The sequence below is a fragment of the Aspergillus niger genome (assembly GCF_000002855.4).
Source record: "Aspergillus niger supercontig An11".
Taxonomy (NCBI): Eukaryota; Fungi; Ascomycota; class Eurotiomycetes; order Eurotiales; family Aspergillaceae; genus Aspergillus; species Aspergillus niger.
Genome location: NT_166526.1, coordinates 898443 through 919842, shown reverse-complemented (window position 1 = coordinate 919842; position 21400 = coordinate 898443). Strand labels below are relative to the sequence as shown.

General features: G+C 49.5%; 9 protein-coding genes and 1 non-coding gene across 10 annotated transcripts; 4 read left to right on the top strand and 6 right to left on the bottom strand.

Annotated features, from left to right (window-relative positions):
• Window positions 1-221: 221 nt before the first annotated feature.
• Window positions 222-1151, bottom strand: An11g03710 (hypothetical protein; the record flags this gene model as incomplete). The annotated part of the gene is made up of 5 exons (XM_059750189.1): window positions 222-360; window positions 435-494; window positions 579-636; window positions 875-1035; window positions 1120-1151. The coding sequence occupies 5 exons, from the start codon at window positions 1149-1151 to the stop codon at window positions 222-224; spliced, it is 450 nt and encodes a 149-aa protein (XP_059605475.1).
• Window positions 1152-1383: 232 nt separating this feature from the next.
• On the top strand, window positions 1384-3025 carry An11g03700 (uncharacterized protein; the record flags this gene model as incomplete). The annotated part of the gene is made up of 3 exons (XM_059750188.1): window positions 1384-1422; window positions 1479-2813; window positions 2867-3025. The coding sequence occupies 3 exons, from the start codon at window positions 1384-1386 to the stop codon at window positions 3023-3025; spliced, it is 1533 nt and encodes a 510-aa protein (XP_059605474.1).
• A 442-nt stretch (window positions 3026-3467) lies between these two features.
• An11g03690 (uncharacterized protein) lies at window positions 3468-5914 on the bottom strand (the record flags this gene model as incomplete). The annotated part of the gene is made up of 4 exons (XM_059750187.1): window positions 3468-4457; window positions 4516-5479; window positions 5565-5632; window positions 5699-5914. The coding sequence occupies 4 exons, from the start codon at window positions 5912-5914 to the stop codon at window positions 3468-3470; spliced, it is 2238 nt and encodes a 745-aa protein (XP_059605473.1).
• Window positions 5915-6283: 369 nt separating this feature from the next.
• On the top strand, window positions 6284-7599 carry An11g03680 (uncharacterized protein; the record flags this gene model as incomplete). Its single annotated transcript, XM_001394329.3, has 4 exons — window positions 6284-6566; window positions 6660-7089; window positions 7163-7412; window positions 7492-7599. The coding sequence occupies 4 exons, from the start codon at window positions 6284-6286 to the stop codon at window positions 7597-7599; spliced, it is 1071 nt and encodes a 356-aa protein (XP_001394366.3).
• A 735-nt stretch (window positions 7600-8334) lies between these two features.
• On the bottom strand, window positions 8335-9603 carry An11g03670 (uncharacterized protein; the record flags this gene model as incomplete). The annotated part of the gene is made up of 3 exons (XM_059750186.1): window positions 8335-8736; window positions 8792-9413; window positions 9524-9603. 3 exons carry the CDS (start codon window positions 9601-9603, stop codon window positions 8335-8337), a joined length of 1104 nt encoding a protein of 367 aa, XP_059605472.1.
• Window positions 9604-10326: 723 nt separating this feature from the next.
• Window positions 10327-12363, top strand: An11g03660 (uncharacterized protein; the record flags this gene model as incomplete). Its single annotated transcript, XM_059750185.1, has 10 exons — window positions 10327-10398; window positions 10506-10559; window positions 10619-10655; window positions 10744-10778; window positions 10830-10953; window positions 11002-11122; window positions 11403-11593; window positions 11619-11643; window positions 11692-11709; window positions 12009-12363. The coding sequence occupies 10 exons, from the start codon at window positions 10327-10329 to the stop codon at window positions 12361-12363; spliced, it is 1032 nt and encodes a 343-aa protein (XP_059605471.1).
• Window positions 12364-12754: 391 nt separating this feature from the next.
• tRNA-Pro (AGG) lies at window positions 12755-12842 on the top strand. The gene has a single exon. It is a non-coding gene; the product is annotated as a tRNA-Pro (tRNA).
• Window positions 12843-12996: 154 nt separating this feature from the next.
• On the bottom strand, window positions 12997-15495 carry An11g03640 (uncharacterized protein; the record flags this gene model as incomplete). The annotated part of the gene is made up of 3 exons (XM_001394326.1): window positions 12997-13484; window positions 13535-14807; window positions 14857-15495. The coding sequence occupies 3 exons, from the start codon at window positions 15493-15495 to the stop codon at window positions 12997-12999; spliced, it is 2400 nt and encodes a 799-aa protein (XP_001394363.1).
• Window positions 15496-16753: 1258 nt separating this feature from the next.
• On the bottom strand, window positions 16754-19240 carry An11g03630 (uncharacterized protein; the record flags this gene model as incomplete). Its single annotated transcript, XM_059750184.1, has 5 exons — window positions 16754-17321; window positions 17379-17988; window positions 18049-18279; window positions 18314-19098; window positions 19167-19240. The coding sequence occupies 5 exons, from the start codon at window positions 19238-19240 to the stop codon at window positions 16754-16756; spliced, it is 2268 nt and encodes a 755-aa protein (XP_059605470.1).
• Window positions 19241-19563: 323 nt separating this feature from the next.
• An11g03620 (uncharacterized protein) lies at window positions 19564-20663 on the bottom strand (the record flags this gene model as incomplete). Its single annotated transcript, XM_001394324.1, has 3 exons — window positions 19564-20169; window positions 20242-20451; window positions 20508-20663. The coding sequence occupies 3 exons, from the start codon at window positions 20661-20663 to the stop codon at window positions 19564-19566; spliced, it is 972 nt and encodes a 323-aa protein (XP_001394361.1).
• Between the last annotated feature and the right edge of the window lie 737 nt (window positions 20664-21400).

The window sequence follows — 21400 nt, the reverse complement described above, 5'->3', positions numbered from 1 at the left end:
GTATGTTGGCTGAAAGGAGACTTGGAGATTTCCCCCTAGTGGGAGTTTGAAGCCACACAATTCCGTTGACTAAGCATACTATGGAGGAGAATATTAATGCAAGCTTGCATAGATGACAGAGCTTGCATATTTTTGTTTATGCTTTTTCTAATGCCTTAGGAATACATGGCTCTGTGATCGCACGTGACCCCGATGCTCACTGACATAAGCGTCTGCTTACATCAGCCCGGCCCTGGACATGTGATTGTGAATCCTGCACTATACCATTTACGGTGATGATTCGGGCAACGTCCAGACCATTTTGGGAAAGGAGGCATTTGCTCCGGCTCTCCTCCAGCTCCGATCTGAGCTGGGCGCTGCCTGATCGATCGCGACACAATCTGTATACAGAAAGACCTCCAGTCCAACCGCATTTTGGAGACCTTGGATACTACCACTTCCAATGTTGCTGGACAGGACAGAATGCAACCGATGAGGGACCACTAGCGGCCCCGCTACGAATCGTAGGAAACGATTGCGGCCAGCCAGTGAGTCGAAGTAACCTTAAGTCCCCTTAGTTGGATGGAGTGCATGCTGACTGGCTTGATCCCTCATCGCTCAGTCCACCAATGGTTGCATCTTCTCGCTCCCCGTCCGCTGTCGATCACCACGACATTTTGCGGGGTACCGATCCTAGCCCTTCACCATGTGCGCCATGTCGAGATCTCAATGTACCGCAGCTGTCTCATCTAGATGTCGGAGACTCTGGCGGAAAGGAGGGCCAAAGAATTAGCGATGCAAAAAGCAAATAAAGATCTACTCCAGAACCTAGCTTCACCGATATTCAAACTCAGTCTCTATTATCCGATTTGGAGGGCCCGAGCCGTGTCGTCACAGATGGCTAGCACGTCATCCGCACCAGCTGTTGCCCATCCGGAACCAACCATCGTCGCAGAGTCGCAGACATCACAGCCTGACGTCCGGACTTGGCTGCCCTCCCCTCCGCTAGTGCTCCAGTCGAGCGCCCCCGGGCGGGGGTTTATTGCCTGATGACCTCTTTCATCGATATGTCAACATAAGAAGATCTTCGCACGGACGCCGCATACCTGCCATCTGATTGCACAAAAGCAAGGGGCCTACCTGCAGGCGCCACAGCTGACGGGATAGTCCATTACTTGTTGTATCCCGCCGAAGCTTATAGTTGCCGTGTAGCACGCGCAAGCGTGAATCACGCAACAACGGGGGTCTGCCAGCTGAGCCACCTAGACTTTGTTCTGATCGTCATAAATATCAGTGCTGGCACTGACAGGTTATTTGGCTCTCTGTCCCCCTTATCTCCCAATTTGGCTCTCACTGCTCCCAACCCGCACCGAAAACGGTCGCTTTGAGGATCAGTCTTTCACGATGGGTCGGAAATTGGGCCTCTTCCGTGCTATCTATCTGGTGTCTGCCAGCTGCATGGGCTCTTTTGCCTTTGCATTTGACACCGGTGTTATCAGTACGCTACGCTCTCTTTGTTGTTCGTAATATGTAACGACGAGCTAACCAGAAATTGGCCAGGCGGTGTTCTTACTCTGTCTTCTTTCCAAAATGACTTCGGATACACAGTGGCTCAGAAAACCTCTGTCAACTCCAATGCCGTGTCCATCCTCCAGGCAGGTGCCTTTTTCGGCTGCTTTTTCACGACACCCATCGCATCCTACCTAGGCCGCCGGCTCGGCCTCATCATCAGTTCCCTTGTATTTACTGTCGGTACCATACTACAGGTCGTTAATTCGCATACTCTGGGGACGTTCTATGCTGGTCGAGTGATAGCTGGTCTTGGTATCGGCGCCGCCACGGTGCTAATTCCCGTGTATGCGGCTGAAATGTCACCCAAAGACCTACGTGGCCGACTCGGCTCCTGCTTCCAGTTGTTCTTTGCCTTGGGAGTTATGGTCGCCTACTGGGTCACGTATGCTGTGTCGATAGACCAGCCGTCCGCAACAAAACAATGGCAAATTGCATTGGGCTTGCAGCTTCTCCCTTCGTCTCTTCTTCTGTTCGGTATGTGCACGGTTAAGGAGAGCGCTCGGTGGCTCGCCTCCAAGGGCAAGATCGATAAGGCTAGAGAGTCCCTGAAATGGGTCAGAGGCGGAGAAGAGACCGAGGAGCTCCAGCAAGAATTCGATGAGATTTTGGCAGGTATTGAAGAAGAAGCTCGAGTCAAACAAGGCTTCACCTTCCGGGAACTGCTGCTTCCCGCAAATCGCTACCGGCTGTTCATCGCCTTTACGATTCAGCTAGCGGCGCAACTTACCGGAAACACGTCCCTGGCGTATTACGCCACTCAGATCTTTTCCGCCGTTGGTGCAGGAAACTCAAGTAAGCTGGTGACAGGCTTCTTCGGTGTGGTCAAAGTGGTCGGTGTCTCTATCTTTCAGATTTTCGTTATGGATCGCATCGGTCGGCGATGGCCGTTCATGATTGGCGCCGCCGCAATGGGATCGTTCATGCTCATCATTGCCTGCATTTTGGCCACGCATCCGACCAGCTCCAGCGACACCGGAAGCGCCTCGCCAGCTGGAATCGCCATGATTATCATGACATACTGTGAAGCTTTCAGTTACAACATGTCCTGGGGCCCTCTTCCCTGGCTGTACGTGGGAGAGATTTTTTCGAGTCGCACTCGTGAAATTGGCGTGACCGTCGGCGCAGCGTCACAATGGCTTTTCAATTTCATGATGTCGCAGGTCACGCCGCATGCGATCGACAACATCGGATGGAGGATGTTTCTAATGTTTGCGATTTTCAACTACGCGATTGTTGTATACTCATATGTATTTCTGAAGGAGGTGCGTCTTAGGCCCCATACTGCATTACTGAGCAATTTACTAACAAGGAGCAGACCTCCAAATACTCTCTTGAAGAAATGCAAGGCGTCTTCGGTGGCAGCGACCCTGCCAAGGATGATAAACTCACGACTACTGAAACAGCAGATAAGACACATACCAGCGAGGTTGAGGACAATCAAGGGACCAGCAGTGCAACGCCAAAAGAAGGATAATCGATATATTACTTAATTATTCATGATAATGTGTGCATAATAGAGACGAAGTGATGGGACAATAGCATTGCACAGCCTACGATAATGGCGAGGGTCGTCTATACACAGTGACATTGACGTGGCATCATGATATATCATTTAACAGACTTCAATATCATCACAACACAACATCAACCATATCATAAATCGGAGACTCTACTTTCCTACCATTACAAAGAATCTGGCCTGACGGTGGCTAGGCAGAAACTAGGCCAGATCCGTCATCCTGTTCCTGAGGCATCAATTACTGCTGAAATGAATACCTGAGGCAGCAATGCTAACTAACCAATGAACTTACTAATGCTCACAGTGCAAATCAGAGATAGATTCTATAACTACACACGAAGTGTTGATATACAATCCCCGTCCATTATCACCCATTCGAAGCACCAGAAATCCTCTCCTACGCCACATCATCCACCCCACCAAACACATCCCACGAGAAATCCAACAACTCCATCGCCGACTCGGGCTGAGGATCCATAAAGAAAGACATGAACTCAGGTGTAGCATTGGGCTGCTGCACCGGCACATAGTACGGATCATTTAAGACCTGCCCTGCCCCATAATCATCAGCAGTGATGTCATCGGTACTCGGCCTATCATTCAAGATCGTAGTAGGCAAGTCCACTATCGATGGCTCTTGAACGCTGTTTCTCTGCAAGGTCCCGCTATTCCCTGATGAAAAGCTTGCCGATGGTTGACCAAGTCTCCGAGCAAACCGCCGCATCGTAGCCCTGGTGATGCAATCTAGTACATCGCGAGTTCGTTTCACTTCAAGCCAATATTCTCCGGCGGCACTGAGGATGTCTGAAGCGGACTTCAGTGAGTGTAGGACGGTGTCGAGGGTCGTTTCTTCCTCTCCTAACCCGTTTGGCGCCCAGATACAATAAAAGAGGGTAACCGTGCACAGGAATAGCGATTGGACGATCGTTCGGTTATAGTGCAGCGTACTGGTAACATATAGCTGATGGTAAAGTCCTGTGCATTGTAAGGCGGAGTCGAAGCATAGTTTAACCAAGGACCTCGAAGGATATGGGAAGAGAGGACTGGGGCGTACGGCCAACATCACTAGCTCGTGGTATTTGATCTCGAGCAGACTGTTCATGTAGTACACTGGGCTTTGGGGAGGATGGTGAGGGATGGCTGCTTTCCACTCATGCAGACGGTGGAGCATATCTTGTTGCCAGTGGTTGGGGTCTGTGATGGTGGGCTGAGTGTAGGGGGGATAATTTCGGTCGATGCAATATAGAACGCATTTGATCTCGGCGCTGAATCGGGCGAGTTTAAAGAGGTGGATTGCGCTGGACATGTCTTTTATTGTTGTAAAGGATTGTTGAGTCGGGATCGGTTGATCTGGTTGTAGGTCCTCGTCGTTGATGTCGCGTGGTAACTGTGATGATTATCAGCGTCTTCTCTCTTGCAGTAATTGTGGGAAAGGCGCAAGATACTCTTAGATCGCACTGCTCATCCATAATGCCTATCGCCCTACCGAGCGAGGTGCAAAGGTAGCGATCCATCGTATACACGCACCAGAAGACCCGGGTGCGCATCTCTTGATCAAACTCAGTGAAGGCAGAGCCACGAAAATTGCGATGCAAACCGAGTTCCAACACGTGAGCCAGACAGTGATAATGCAAAGTCCACAGACTGATTGCCGAGGAAGGATTGTGAAACGTGTACATTTGCAAAAGCAGCATGCACTGTACGCCGCGCACCGACGACTTCTGGAAGATGGTGTCCAGATGGACGATAGCCGAGGCACAGTATCCTTCTGCTGAAAGCAGCACTTTCAATTGTCGTGATCGAATAGTGGCGCCGATGGCCAGGACCATATAGATCTGGAATTGATCGATGGGCAGGAGTTCGATACCATTGTAGGCTCTTTGCAGAAGCTCCAGGTGAGATGGTCTATGCAGAAAGGGAAATTGTCCATGAACCGCTTGGAAATATGCCTGGGTCAACCACTGGGCCTGGTTTAGATCAGATGGCAGGTCTTTGGGCTGAATGTCGAGAAGTTCGGCAGGGATGAAGTTGGTTTCCCCGGATGGGGATACTGATTCTGGTGCCAGTTCGGCTCTTCGTCCAAGGCCGGTCAGCACGAACCTGGTGAAGAATAATCCGCTGGAAGGGCCTAGATAACGAAGATCTGCCTCTGCGTTGATCGAGATCAGTCCGAGCTGATCGGTGATATCACGGGCTGGGCCCCAGTCATCCTTATTGTTATTGGTTTGGGAAGGATGTGCTTCCGAAGCAGAAGATTGGTTCGATACTCTGCTGACCGAGCCGCCATGACGACGATCCAAGCGAGTACTTCTCTCAGGCTCATCAGGTTTGCAGAGGTCAAAGTGTGGCAGGTGCTCACGGATGATGGACTCTAGCCATTCGATTCGTGCTTCTAGCTCATCGACGTAACTAGATTGGAGTTTTAGCACTTAGATACTAGTAAAGTACTGGGATCAATAGTCGGGTGGCTTGCTTTCGGGAAATGTCGCGGAACGAAACTCCTTCGACGCAGTCCACATGGGCTCGTTGGCACCCCCCACAGACGGGAGTAACCCCGTCGCACTAGAAGATATTATTGACTTAGTGCTGAAGAGGAGGGATCTAGCGTATGCCACCAGACCAACTCACTCGGATTTTCCGTTTCTGACACCGAGCACATGCGGTCATAATCCGGCCTCGTGGGGCCGTTCGATATCGGGGATGTCGGGCTGGGAGTATTCTCTTCCTCTGCATTGTAGCAGTCAGCCAGATGCGCTGTAGTAAGTAGCAGAGACTTAAGAAGGGTTCAATGATGAAAAGGTTGGCTTGTACATGATATTGTCGGTGATGATTGTCCGATGTCATTAGAAATCATGCATGTGCTTAGTCAGCAGACTAAGCAGAACACAGCATTCACCACAAACTATACATAATTTGAGGTTCTCCAATGTTCCAATACGCGTTTTTTCTTATCTGACAGATGAAACTCCGTCATTTGGCGCCTCATTCCTGGTCTCGTAGCCTATCTCGCTGTTCGTCAAGCAGTTGACGGTAGTAAGACGGGTAAAAAACCCGCAAGTTAGGGCAGGCGGGGGCGGACAATAAAACCCGCGACGGAGAATACCTCCGCAACAGTAGACAGACAGACAAATAGGCCTATATAATACCTATATATTCCTCTCTCAATCTCTCTTTCACTATTTTATCTTCCTCCATGTTCATCCTTTGATCAAAATGGCATTGACATACGATGTCTTCCGCGGCTCTCCCGAGGGCAAGATCGTCACCGACAAAGTGTCCAGCGACCTCGGATACAATGAAGTCTTCATTGAAACCCTCGTATCCGGCGTATGCGGAACAGACGAACACTATCTGAAGTCGGACCAAGTCCTAGGCCACGAGGGTGTGGGGATCATCAAGGCCGCTGGACCCGGTGTGCAGACGGTGAAGATCGGTGATCGCGTGGGATTTGGTTTCACTCATGGGATCTGCGCGCGATGCGATAACTGCGCGAGAGGTAAGATGTGGCATTCTGTTAATTCATTAGCAATTTGATAGTTTATGGTTATGTGTGTTGAATATACTAACATAACCTTGCTGGGTGTAAAAGACATGGACCAATTCTGCCGAGAGAAGAAACAATACGGCACCAACGATTTCAACAACGGCAGCTTCAGCTACAACGCCATCTGGGATGCAAACTGCGTATTTCCCATCCCGGACGAGATAGAATCAACCCACGCTGCACCTCTGATGTGTGCAGGGGCAACGGTGTGGACTGTTTTGACACGGTTCGACATGCGTCCCGGTGATCGGGTCGGAATCCAGGGGGTGGGCGGACTCGGTCACCTGGCTATCAAGCTGGCCGCTGCTATGGGGTATCATGTTGTCGTGCTGTCAAGTTCTGAGGCCAAGAGGCAAGAAGCTATGGAGTACGGCGCGTCGGAGTATCATGTCTTTCGGGCAGAAAGCCCTCTCCGGTCGTTTAAGCCTCTGAAGCATCTCCTGCTTTGTGGGAGTGGTGGCGTGAAGTATTCCTCGTGAGTGGCTCTGCTGTTGCTTCTGGTGATGCATGTGTCGGATCGTGTGACTGACTGAATGTGTCGTGGACAGTATCCTACCGCTCATGGATAGTCCTAGTGCGATTTATCCGTTGACTGCGACGTTTGAGGCCTCACCCATCCCTACCCTGGAGCTATGCTTCAAGGGCTGTAAGATTCAGGGCTCCTTAGTCGCTTCCCGTCAGAGTACACAGGCGCTCTTGGAATTCGCAGCGAAGAAGCAGATTTATCCTACTATAATGACGTTTCCGTTCACCAGCGCTGGGATCGAGGAGGCGATGAGCCAGTTGAGGGATGGAAAGGTGCGCTATAGGGCTGTGCTAGTTCGGGAGACATAGGTAGTAAATACTATCCATCTACGTACCTTGAATAATATAGCAGAGTGCTGCATACAAATTACATGTCGTGGACAGTAAATGTGCCAAAGGAGCTGGCGCGGACCGCATTCGACAAGGCCCTAAGCAGCGCCGCAGCTCCCGCCCAAAATAACCCTACTGTTTTGCTCATTACACACGCTAGCGTGTATTTTGAAATTCCCAAAGTTTAGCCTGTCATTTGCTTAGTATCTCATCTTCTATTCTCTTTGATTTTCTTGTAATCTCTTTCCGAATGCACTATATGAGAATGATCAAAGGTAAAATTAGCACATACGACCATAGGGTGTGGAAAATAGGGCTTCCCGTCCGCTCAGCCGTACTCAAGCCACACGCCGGGAGGTTAGTAGTTGGGTGGGTGACCACCAGCGAATCCCTTCTGTTGTATGTATTCTTTTCTCTTTATTCTTTTTTGTTGTTGGCTATTACTCTTGGTTGCACTGAATATTGTCATTGAGGTGTCAAGAAGCACATGGCGGGCTCGTATGTGCCTTCGCTGTACTACTAAACTTCCGACATATATTTGTGGTTCCGGTTCCAGCTACCATATATCTCATCCAACCGCACCATATCCTATTCCCAGATAATACGTCCGCTTTATCGAAATGCTATTTCGGGATCAGGGTCCAATCTACCACCACTTTAATACTTTGAAGGCTAAATAAATCAATATCTCTAATAGCCCTTTGCATAGATATAATCTTGCTATCGTTGCGCTTCACTTAGTGCGAGACATGTCGAGAGATCAATTAGTACCGAGCGTTAGGAAGTCTGAGTACACTCAGCTGCCAACTTATATATCCAGCTTATTTGGAGTTAGTAGCGACAAAACGCAGACACGAAGCACAAATCAAAAATTCCATTGCTGAATCCAACGCTCCATCATCTCCGGGGTAATAGGACCCATATTACGCAACGTCTCGCTTGCCAAATTAGTCCTCTCAGTATCATACGAAGGCCTAGTCCATCCGTGATTGAACAGCTCCATTATCTGTCGATATAGCGGCAGTAAAAGCCGCGTGGGTATAGTTTCTGCGCTTCCTCCAGTCAGTGATTCATGTTTTTCCACCTCTGAAAGCCAAATATCAGACTCGGCTACTTCAGCCGCATAATGCTTCTGAATGACAGGTAGGAGAGATTCCCAACGTGTCAAGCATGGGTTGACAACGTTGAATGTGATGTTGGAGTCAACCACACCACTTGATGATGATCTTGACTGGAATATTTCGCAGATGGCTTTGGCTGCTTGGTCCTGAGAGTGTGTTAGTATGGTCCGGAATAAGAATGATAATTGGTAGTCGACTTACCACAGGCATCCAGGTTACTTCCGCCGGTCCCAATGAATTAGGTACTTTGCGAATTAGCTTGGAGCTGTGCATAATTGAAGGAAGCCACTGGTTTCTGTCCCAAACCACCCCATTGCCACTACTACTGCCTGCAATCTGCCCAATCCGGTAGACAGTGGTAGGTAGGCCCCACTTCGTGGATGCAAGCCTACACATTTCTTCCGCAATAAGCTTTGACTCAGTATATCCAATAGGCCACGGGGAGGCCGGCTTTTGGCCGGGACCTTGGACATTAGATGATGAAGATTGTGTCTCCTTGGCATATAGGGCTAATAGTGAGGACATGAAATGGATATGGGGCCGGTATTGACAGCGCTGACTGAGCTCAAATAGACGAGAAAGCCCCCGGATGTGTATCCGCTCGAATATATCAAATGCCTTGGAAAAGCTCAGCTCCCAGGCACAGTGAACAACAATGTCTACTGACAACCTCAGTTCCTCGTACTCTGTATCCGGCAGACAGAAAATGGCGTCCCCGCTTATCACCTTGGTCGCTTGGCCAGTACTTCTTTGGACAGCCACCTTATTCCAGCACCACTTCTTGTCCAGACGTGGCTTAACTCTTGCAGTATTGAGCGTATTACTTGCAATGAGCGTCCATGTGACTCTCAACCCATTCACTACTCATCCTTTTGTCAATGGATGCATGGCCTTCATGTCCATATACTGGATAATGCGCTTCATAGAACTCACAATGATTCGCGATCTAAGCAAGTCGAAAAGGATCCGTCGTCTACCCTTTTCGCCCTTTCATCCAGCTCCTGCGTATACATGGCAATCGTATCCGAAAGAGTTGGGCTACGAGCGCATTCTATGGAAGCTTGATCTTGTTATCAATCCGCGCGCGGTGGCTTGGAGTCATGGTCCTGCCGATTACCGCCCACCATTGGATATTTTTCTCGGGCAGGAGGGGAGATCCTTAAGGTTGAACGTCCCTGGACAAGGCAGCAAGAGGGCAAACAATCTGAACCAATCGAGTGAAACGCAGTCATTTTGCTGGCTACAACTCAGACGTTTTCTAACCGCTTACGCAATTGCGGACTTATACAAAGCGTTTTATTATTCTTCCGGTTATTCCGTGACGTCTCGGGCCCCCTCCGAATCTTGCGGAAAGATTTTGATCAAATAGCAACACTTATTTGTGTATATGCCTTGATAGATGGTGGCCAGGCGATACTTAGTTTCATCGCGATAGGAATCCTCGGCGGTAGATATCTACATGCAGCAGGGGAACCATGGGCCTATCCCCCCCCTATTCGGGCCCTTCAAATTCAGTCTCGGAGGTATGTATATGCATCGATTCGCATTGATTTCAATTACTCTCTCATACAAGATAGACTATGGCTAATAATATCTCTCATCTCTTAGCTTTGTGGGGAAGCTTTTGGCATGGCCTCTTCCGCGAGACTCAACTATCCATTGCAACTTGGCTTGCCCCGACAACAGTGAAACATCCGGTTCTGCGAGGCCTCATGGTAGCTTGGCTATCATTCATGATGACAGGCCTGGCACATTGCGCTTCCACATACGCGATTTCACGAGATCTATGGGCCGCTGGAAAGCTCTTTGTCTGTTTCATGGTTCAGCCACTTGGCCTCGCAATACCGTATATATTAGGCCGGAATTTTCGGCGACCAGGTTTGGCCTGGTTAGTGAGTAATCCCAGAGTAAATAGGCTGGTGGATTATGTGTTCACATATGCCTGGTTTCACTGGACCATCCCTCCGCTGTTAGATGATCCCGCTTTGGTGGCTCTGCTCACGAACGCGCCAATTCCTGTCAGTTTAGTTAAGTTTGTTCAGCAGTATCTGTCACGGGCATTGCCGTGGATGAGATAAGAGAAGGGCAATTGGTCGGATGGCTTTAAATTCTGTGCCTAATAACCGAAATTAAACATCTTTAACTCAGTTTAGGAGCCTCTGCCGGTAAGGTCTCCGTGATAGGGCTGGTGGGAGATCTGCCGGCGGCGATGACATCACGAGTCTCCACTTGGGATAAGATTCAACCATCAACCTTAATTGTTCGAGGTTCACCCCTGGCAGGATTGGTGAATTCCTCCAGCTCCTGGGAATCCGAAGGGAACGATTCACAAGATTACACCTGGCGAAGATGCAACCAACCACGTCGGAATGAACCAGACAAGCGAGGCGCCTCTCTTCGTAGTGGAAGAGGTCATCTGCGCCTACCCTATCAGCACCTTCTACGACTCGTGTCCGCGCTATCTCTTCTATGCCCTCCTTCTAGCCACTTGTGTCACTCGCTGGACTGGCTGGCTCGCAGACGTGTTTCTGGGTGCGGCAGCAACATACGCCGGAACCGCCGCCATCCAAGCATTTATTCTCGTCTCCAATCCGGCGAAACACAACCCATACGAATCCATAACAATTCCTTTCGTCCCTGATAACACATCGCTGTGGGACAGCTTCCCATCTCTAATCACTGGAGCCGATCAAATCGAACTAAGTCCGGCTGCAATTGAGTTAGATGCCGACGCCGTCCTGGCCATCGTAGTCACGGCTTATCTCACATTCCTCCCTCTGCAGTGCTGGTCCCGTGCCTTTTCCCACGAAAGGGCCCGCTATATACTCTTCGCTCTATGGCATGTCCTCATGCTCGCGGGGTCCATCTGTGCCCTGGTTTATTGGCCGACTCTTCGCGACACCCCTATTCAATACACTTTCTGCTACCCGGATCTTCCACCCATGGGCACCGTCTCTAGCGATGGATGGGAGTCCTGGCAGCGCACCTCAACCTGGAACAACAGTGTCTGGGAGATATTCAGCAATAGTACCATGTTCGACCAGCTACCAGGCGTCTGCTTCTATCCCTACTTCAACACAACTCAAATTCTGCGCCAACAGACCACGCTCGAGGCGACCGTCGCCACGGGCGACTACCGCATCCACCAACGAAGCAAATTCTGGAATGAGGTCGTCTACTCCAAACGTTACATATACAGTCTTATCGTCCTCACTGTTGTTGTTAACTTCTTCCTTCTGTTATTCAAGATCATCCCATATCGCTCTCGTCTTCCCTCTGCCCAAGTACGCAGCATCTGGGCAGAAAGGAAGAGCATCTTCAACGGGTTGAGGAAGGACTTTCGCTCCGCGATCTACGTATCTCAGCTTCATCGAACCGATCTGATGGACTCGACGAGAGAGAAGCTCTCGGTGTGGAGACCTGCTGGGGGTCTCTTTACATTACACGCCTTGGGCTCGTGGTTGAGACTTCTACTTGATACGGTGATCCTCTGTGCGTTGGTATTTAGCATCATCGTGAGCCCGTTGACGGTCATTGCTTTCGTGGTTTGGATTGAGTATTATATCCACGAGGATGGTCCGTCACAGGAAACACCACAGCAAGTAGGGCAGTGGTCGCCATTGGTGTCTATTGGGTTTTTATTGATTTCCGCGGCCATATTGAAGCTGAAGTACTGGGTGGCTTCGAGGGAAGAGTTGGAGGAGGAGATTGGGCATTTGAGGGGGAAGTTGAAACGGTTGGAAAGGCTTAAAGAAGAGAAAGTGTATGAGTAGTGAAATTACAATCAAATGTTACGCCTTCATCTTTGTAGACTCATTGTCATTGAAACAATTCATGGTTGAACCTTCCTCGTCAAGTTCTGTCGCTTCCGTTTATTGGACCGGAACTAACATATTTATATTGGCACTGCAGTTACTGGAGAGATCCTGACTGAATGTGTTCCATTGCGATGTGTCACATCGAAAGCCTGTCTAATGTGTAAACATCAATATGGAGATGCTAAATATGGTAGCAATACATGCTGTGACACCATGAATTCTTCAAGATACTGACATGACTCCAAATCTATTCTTATTCAACAAGCTGCGGCATGCCAGTAAAGTATTGATTCTGGAATGCTAACTCCACTCATATAGTTATTACTAAAGCAAGTTTCCATAACAAGCCCGGGTGGTCTAGTGGTATGATTCTCGCTTAGGGAAAACCTAAGCATAAATGCGAGAGGTCCCGCGTTCGATCCGCGGCTCGGGCCTTGTATTCAGACACTGCAAAGTGTCAGCTTCTTTTTTTACCTTTACGTTTTATACTTTACATAGATTTATAACTATTCTCCTATTGCTTCTTTCTATTCTCAAGATAGATAGATACTCCTCCCCACCCAAAAAACCACAACCCCGGAGAAAGAATCAAATCTTCCCCCCCTCGGGAATCGCCAACAGCGCACACCCATCATTATCACACCCAGCATACGAAACCTCATTCCCCCACCAATTCAAATCGACCTCCTTATATTCGACGGCAAAGAAAATAATAATCGCCGAGATAGCCACTCCGCACGACATCGCCGTCGTGAACACATACGCGTACTTCTCCCACCACGCCTGCCACCGTCTCTTAATCCAGTAATTGAAAATGAACCCCACCACCATCGGACACCACGCGTACGTGACATTGTACGGCGCGATATCGCAGATCCCGTAGAACACGAGTGGGATGTACACGTATCGGAGACCGGAGCGCGGGCGCCACTTGGTGATGAAGTAGAAGGGGATGGGAAGGAGGGCGCCGACGAGGAAGCCGTAGAGGAGAGGGTTGTAGATTTGCCCTGAGCCGAAGAGGCGGCGTGGGCCGATGGCGCCCCAGATTACGGAGGAAGTGTAGAAGTCTCGGGCGCCTATGAACTTAGTTAGGTATGTGGGGATATGAGAAGGAGGGGTAGCTTACTGGCGCAAGTGAACTTGTTCGGCTGGGTGGTAGAGCACACGTCCTCGATGTTGGCAAGGGCCCAAACATTTACTCCAAGAGACACGAATGCCCCGACGATGGTAGCCACCAGCTGGGCTGCGAACATCACTCTCGGGGGAATCTTCATATAGTGGCCCAGTTTCAGATCAGCTACGAACTGGATGGACTGGGCACAGGCGATGTATCCGAATGACTTGAATAGGAGGTTGGCGACGGGCTTGCCGGGGATGGCGTATCCGCCAATGAACTCGGCAATCACGTTGTTCGTGACCTCGGAGTTGGTGATGGCGTAGACCATACCGTATGGGATCTGTAGCACGAGACACAAGATGATGGCGAAGACGATACCCCAGATGGGCATGCCAGTGTCGTATTTGGCCACGCCGATGCAACCAAATACAAAGGACACGGCCAGCACAGCCAGGTACCACCATTCGGGAACCTCCTTGTATCGCTTCATCAAGCGATTGTGCACGTCCTCGTGCTCTTCGCGCGCGCTGGCCCACTTCCATAGGGCTCGGAAGCCCTTCATGATCTCGCGCCGGTTGTAGAGCGCGACGTGCACGATCGTGGCCAGGTACATGGCGAAGAAAAAGAAGAACATCACGGAGTACCCGGCCGTCAGGTAGGGTTGGCTGTAGCCTTCATAACCCTCTAGGTCGAATTCGCCCTTGCTGTTCAGCACGCGGGTGACATTGTAGGTGTTGCCGGTGTCATCGAAGACGTCGTTGCTGATGATGGGGAAGTAAGCGGTCTTCCACACATTGCTGAAGTATATGGGGGCGATGACGCAGAAGGCTCCCAGGATGGTACCGATACCTATGTTGGCCAATGCGTAGAAGGGGTAGATAATCGGGTCATAGAGTGCGTAGACGATGTTCCAATCAAAGGTAGGTAAAGGGTTGAGGCCAAGCCCGGTGATAGTGCCACAGATGAGCGCTAACTTGACGTTATCCGGGGCGATCCAATTCATCCAGTTGAAGTAGGAGAGTGCCTGAAAGATGTACCCCGGGAACCAGTAGTAGATGAACATGCCTATGAAGCAGTACATGAAGAAGCGGTATCGGCTGATTTTCCAACCGTGAACCCGCTCGCGGCCTTCATCGCTGTGCAGTGCCTTGTTCAAAGCAATGGTCGAGAGGCACTTAGGGTAGATCATCGATGGCGGGTATACTAGGAATCGACGTACCACGCCGGCACAGCCGTAGCCCAATAGTTGTGTGGAGAGAGTAATTAAGGATTTGGAAGCCGGCTTGATCGTACAGAGATGTCAGGTTATAGAAGGACTTGGCTTTCAGTACCTGGAAGATGTAGGTCACGTAGGCTGTGCCGTTGGTACCGCCGAAGGAGACATTGGACATGACAGTGATGAGCATGTGCTCCTTCTGGTTGAATGGGCCAGGGTTCAGAGTGAACTTCCAGCCAAACAGGTTCCACTGGCGAGTAGGCAAAGTCCTAGCCATGAAGACACCGCAGGGGTAGGATAGCAATTGAGCGACAATGGAATAAATGATAATGGTCGGATAGCGCAAAGTGAAGAACTGATTGACACCCGTGAAGACGATGGTAGCTATCATGCCCAGGAACCAGGCTCGAAAAGTGTTGGCCGAGATATCAGGGTCATCGGTTGGGTCAACCACAGCGCGCACCTCCGGATAGGGAGAGTCATTCTCGATGAGATCCCGGTGCTTCTCAATATCTGAGATGACCTCCTGCAGCTGAGAGAGATCAATATGCTTGGTGTCGGCATCGAGGATCTCGCGCGCCTGAGCGATGATTTGAACCGGGAAGTTGACGTCGAGTTCATTTTCGGCCACGATCTGCCGCAATTGATCCAGGAGAGACTCGAGATCGGTGTCATCGATCTTGGTAGCTTTCACGTCAGCCTTCTCTTTATCAGAGTGGCTGCTCAAGGAGATGGGATCTTTATAGTCAGCCATCTCGCCTGTAACCTCCGGTGGGCCACTCTAATAATGCATGAGTGAGTACCAAAGACCGTGATGAAATATTAGATCAATAAATCGGACTCCCTTGGGGGCACTTTTATATACATTGACTCTTCTGTTTCTCTTTTGGATGCACGAAGGTATTGAACGCGATTTGCTTTAGCACACCATATTGGTGCAAGATAACACACACGCACCTGATGATATCGCTTGCATTCCGCTTGCATTAGGGCGGCGCCAATCGATTCAAACGCAAGGCATCCCACCAATGAGACGCGTGACTAAGTTCCTGTGTTACATCCTTCAATACACGCATCCCATTCGCTTGTATGCTTATCACTTCAGGCAAGTGGCGTTCTTCAGAGTGACTTCTGCAGAATGCAGGTCAAGCATGGTATGCGAGGTACCGCACCGGCGGTTGGTAAAATGCACAGGGAGTGTGAAGCGGATATCGACGGACTGATAAATGCTGATAGCGGTTCTTATCAACCTGGCTACAAAGAGCTAATTGGGGAGCATAATATTACTAGTCGGTGTGGTAACACCTGTAGTGACACCAATATAGCCGAAGAGTCCAACCCCGCTCTGGATGGGACAGCGGGATGCAACCAACACTAACTCACAGCCCGCCAGGATTCCCCGCTCCCATTCTTTTGCAGTGATAAGGTCATTTACACTGTAAGCCGACTTTAATCAGTAAAATAGGTCTTTTTTGCAAGATAGAAGCATTTATTATAGATTATAGTATCATACACAACTGTTCACCATGATCAACGACGTATTCCATTTTTATTTTACTGAATGATAAATGGGCAAAAATTGATGAAGAAGCTTGAGTGGGGTATCCCTGTGTAGGACTGGCCTCCTGACCTCCTGCTAAGACATGCAGCCCAGTATTCCAGTACTAGTAGCGTCTGAAAACGGGGGGTCTAAGAGCTTGTCAGGCCACATGGCGCTATGGGCCGCTTAGGGCTAGCCGTGAAAGAAACCGGGATTCCTGCGGTTTTCCGATGCTGTTCGTGTTTGGCTGGACTAGCAGTTATCGCGCGATCGAAGCTTTGCGGGGCCTTAGCCGAAGTATCCTATCACTGTTCGGCTCTTAAATATTTACCATTCGTCCTTCTTTTCTTTCGAACTCATACGCAATCTTCCAGCTACATGGAGTGCCTTGGATCGAACAGGATGCCTGAATGGTGAAATAAATTGTCCAGTATCACTGAACCACGAATAAAGTACTGCTGCCACGGCATTACTACAAATCAAGGTTGTGAGAATCCACACTAGGATCCACTAAATCCCAGCTTTGGAGACCACCTGCACCATTCATAGAAGGGTATTCCTGGGCTAAGTATTCGTCGAAATTGGGAGTGCTAAAGTCAGCTATCCCAGGCATAAATGAACCGAGGAAGTATCCTTCAATGGAAGGAAACATCGACGAGTTATTTTCTATTGGTAGCGGGCTTATCTGTTGTGGACTGCCGGCGTCGCCAAAGGCGCCATCCATATATGTCTGATTATCGGGCTCTTGAGCCAGTAAGAACGATTGTGGGGGTGTTGAGAGATTGTCATGGTCACCAAAGCTCATTTCTGTGTTACTTTGGCTGCGAGAATGTTTATCTTTCTTTCTCTGCCGCCTGCCCCAAAGCTGTTTTAGCATCCGGCTGTAGGTGTGGCAGATGTGGGATTCAGTTGACGCTGCTTTATCTAGAACAGCTACAAATTTGCGGGCTGAGGTAGTAACCTCTTTGTGCTGCTCTTCAGATTGGAGCGCCCCTGCTCGGTCTGCTTTGTGAAGCAGGACTGCTGCATAGACTCCGTACCTGCCAATGTGTGTGAGTTTCATTCACAATTGAAGGCTAAACAAAAAGCACCCTTACAAATAGTAACGAGACGGTAGGTAGCATAAAACATGCTGGGGGTCGAGATTGTTCATCAACTTCAGTAAACTCATCGCTGCACTAATAGCATCAAATATGTACCGACCATCCGGGGATGCCATGATGCCCTTGGATAATATGTCGGCAAATGGGCGCTCGCTCTGCTGTCCTTTGGTCGACGATCGGTGTGGACGGGAAGCCCTCGTCAGGACTGCCTGGAAGGAAAAGGCATTCGTATAAAGGCAAATATATTCGTACATGATAAGAAGGGTGGTCTTTATCTTCGGGGACACAGCTAGATTGCCCCATGCCGAACGCCACGTAGTTGCAGAAGTTCGAAAGTCGTCGAGATACCGCGCGTAATCACCTTCGTAAACCATTGCTAATGTTCGGTCCTTGGAAGAGTAAAGAATTGCATGAGCATTATGCAAGATTTGTATCAATTCCATAGAGGCTTGCAACCAAGATGCGTAATCCTCATTGTCGTTCTCCGGACGCGGCTGTAGACTCGGGAAATCGTCGGCTGTGAATTTCGCGGCAAGAGACGGGCCTCGGGACCAGAATGACTGCCCAAGTCGGACTGAAATCTGGCGATCGGCAATGAAAATATCTGAGAGTGGTGTCAGAAGGTACATTGGGAAAACCAAAGTTGTCAACTATAAAGACTTACATGCCCAGACAATTCTGTCTTGCTCTGTTCGTTGCTTTGACCCACTGTGATTGAAACTACGAAAGGCGGCTTGGTCGAGGCGCTGGAGATAACCCTGCCGCACTGCGAGCCCAACAAGCGACCAAGCTGTTCTATCTTCGCTGAATAAATTCTTTGGTGATTTAGATGATGTTTCATGAACTTGGATATGGGGAAGCCACTCCGCTAATAGCAATAGTCCCTGGACAGTTGCTGGGGTTTGGGTCCAAGGGTGCGCCAGAAGTACATCCACCAGGAGGCATTGAGTGTGATCCCAGCAGTAGCGATGGGTAAGTGAATGGTGGGGGTCGTCTCTCGACGCAATGGTGAGAATAGCCGTGAGTAGAAAGTATTCTGATCTTTGGATGGTGCTCATGTCTGATGAGACTAGCAAATGGGAAGGGACGATTGGACAGTATGGATGATAATGGCAGAGATATCTGATCTCTGTCAGCAGACACAGATGGGGATTCATGAAGTGTGGCTAACTCATGTAGTAGCTCAAATACCAGGCTCGGGCGCAATAGACCTCTCTTGACCAACTCGTAATCATCGAATATAGTTGTTAGACACGTCTGGTGGCCTCGTAACCCACCAGACCCGTTTATTAATGACGCAGTTGCGCTTTGCGCTTCAGTGTACAGTTGTTCATTGGAATTTGTTATGTTAGTGGGCTGCGCTTGGGCCTGATTTTCCGACTGGCACTGACCAGACAAAGCTAGTATCTGCAGCGCATCGGATGGATTTCGGAGCTCCATAGCTAGGAGGTCTCGAGGATTCTGTCTACCAACGCTGCCTTCGTCATCTGAGCAACATTCAGTCACATCAGACATGGTACCAGTCGGTTCTACTTCAGGTTCATTTGAGTCTCCGGTATTTGTTGGCAGCGAAGTTTTCTTGCGTCGCAAAGTGCTCGACTTGGATGGATGTTGTCGAAAATTACCCCCTCGCCGGGACTTGATGAGAATGCATTGGCTCTTAGTATCATGACAAGAGGCACAGGGCGGCTTGCTTGGTTCTCCGATGCTGTCACTATAGCCGTATTAGCGGCTACAAGCGAAGATGAATGCGTCGTGGAGTCGTGTATAGAAGATCCTTACAGATCGCATCTGGTCTTGCGCTTACGGCATCGCAGGCATGCGCGAGATGACCTCTTACCTGTACTGGCAGTCATGATTATCGAGATTGATTTATGCGTCGGTAATAGATTGTGATTCCGAAGAATCCACAAAATCGAGGCCTTTTCATGGATATTGCGGGGGTTTATGTGGAGAATTTCGGCTATAGCCGATATCCATTGCCGATGTCAGTGTCTTCACGGGATCGTGGCGATAACAATAAAGCAACTTCTTATGGCAACATAAGGCTGATTGCGCACTGTGAATCAACGTGAACAGTAATCTCTAGGAGACTAGATATGATTATTATTGGCTATACTATAATTTAGTTGTAGCAACAGCAAGCGTGAGCCAAATTAAGTACAAAGTAAGTAGCCGCTTAAGGGAGGCCCATACGCTGATCGCTCTTGGGATTCAGACCCCATGCTAAGCTGCTGTCATCGTGCACAGTAGCACGTCTCATGTCCCTCCTGTACTTGGTCGTGAACTCGCCACTGATGGCACGGTGCATGGTACATGTGTTGTCCCAGACAATCATATCGCCAACACTGATCCACTCCACTTCAATGACATACTTGTCTTGACTCGAGTGCTCAAAAAGCCTATCAAGAATCCCTTGAGATTCTTCAGGGGAGACGCCTTCTAGTGAGTGAATATGTTTGGCAAGGTATATGGTGGGGATGCCGGTGCGCTCGTGTTTTTGGAGTAGTAAGTGGCGGGACATAAAGTGGTCTGTAGGGTTAACATCCTTGAAGTGCTCCGGAGCAGCCATTTTCTTGGAATGTAGTATGGAGTGGCGGGCGACAAAGTTCCTGTCGTGCAAAAATCTCTTAAAATCATCGTCAAGATCACGGTAGGCACCCCTCATGTCGGCAAATGCAGTGGAGCCCCCAGTCCCGGGTGGCGGCAGCTCGTGGGCAAGAAGAAGAGAGTAACCGGCTCGACGAGGGTTGAAGCTAGAGTCGGTGTGAAAGAGAGAATTTCCCTGGAGACAGTCAGTTCTATTCCTCGTTTCTCTGTCTCTGAACGGGTACTAGATAGGAGGGTAGCTACATACCTTATTCGCCTCGCCTCGCGGGCTGTTGAGATCCACAATGGAGCCGTCAATTTCGATGTTACCTACATCAAAAAGCTCGTTGTATTTGAGGCGATGCACACGACCCGCCTTATTGTAGGGTGTCACATCGTCAAGTTCACCAAACTTGCGAGCCAGCTCGAGGTGGGTCTCGTCGACGAGATTTGTCTTACGGACAACGGCAAAGCCATACTTTAATACTTTCAGTGAATAGCTCTATAATTATTGTTACCAGTTCATTGTCGTACCTTCCTTACCGCATTTTCTATAAAGCGAAATGCTTCATCGGTGACACCGTGGGTGAAATCCAGGCCAGTAATCTCGGCACCAAACCCGTTCTTGATGACCTTAAGGTTCGGGTTGGAGCGAAGCGCAGCTTGAGTCACAGTGGAAGTGGTGGACATGGTAAGATAAATGAAACAATGGAATTTTATAAGAAAATACCAAAGCAGTGGAGCTATTGTGACATTTGTAGGTTTGCTGATGGGCGAATTTGGTTAAGAAATTGGTGTCCTTTTAATACGGCAAGCAAGGCCGGGTAACCAGACGATGCAGAAGATAGTCCATTGCCGATACCATGCGGTAAAGTCATGCTCAGATTCGTTAGTGATAGATGCACATGCTTTACCGACAGGATATTAACCGTATATTGATGAGCTGTAGTACCAGATATTTCACCGTGAAGGTCGGTATTGAGCCCCAGACCATAGTAAATTTACATCTCCATCGGCTATGGCACCAAGGATCGGCTATGGGTAACGTCTCCCATCGGCTTCGGTGTCCAGATCGTTGACGGCGCGATTTGGCCAATCCGAAGGATGGCCCTGGGGTGTTTCAACCTGGCCACAACAGCACCGGCTCAAGAAAGCCCTATATCTGGCCTTCTCTCGAGTGCGAGTTTTCAAATCTATCTCTGTCCCTTTGTTCCTCATGGCGCCCTCCTCGCGCACCCGAACATCTCCGTCTTCCTCGTCCACGCGGGGCCTATAGTATCAATGAGGCCTTCTTTTGCGAGAACCGTCATGATCGGCTTGCACTTTGACGAGTTTCAAACACGAGAAGCTCCGGGATGCGGATGTCCCAATTCCATTTAGACCGCGATACTCTCACCCCAGAGGAGCTGTGCCAAACCATCGATGGA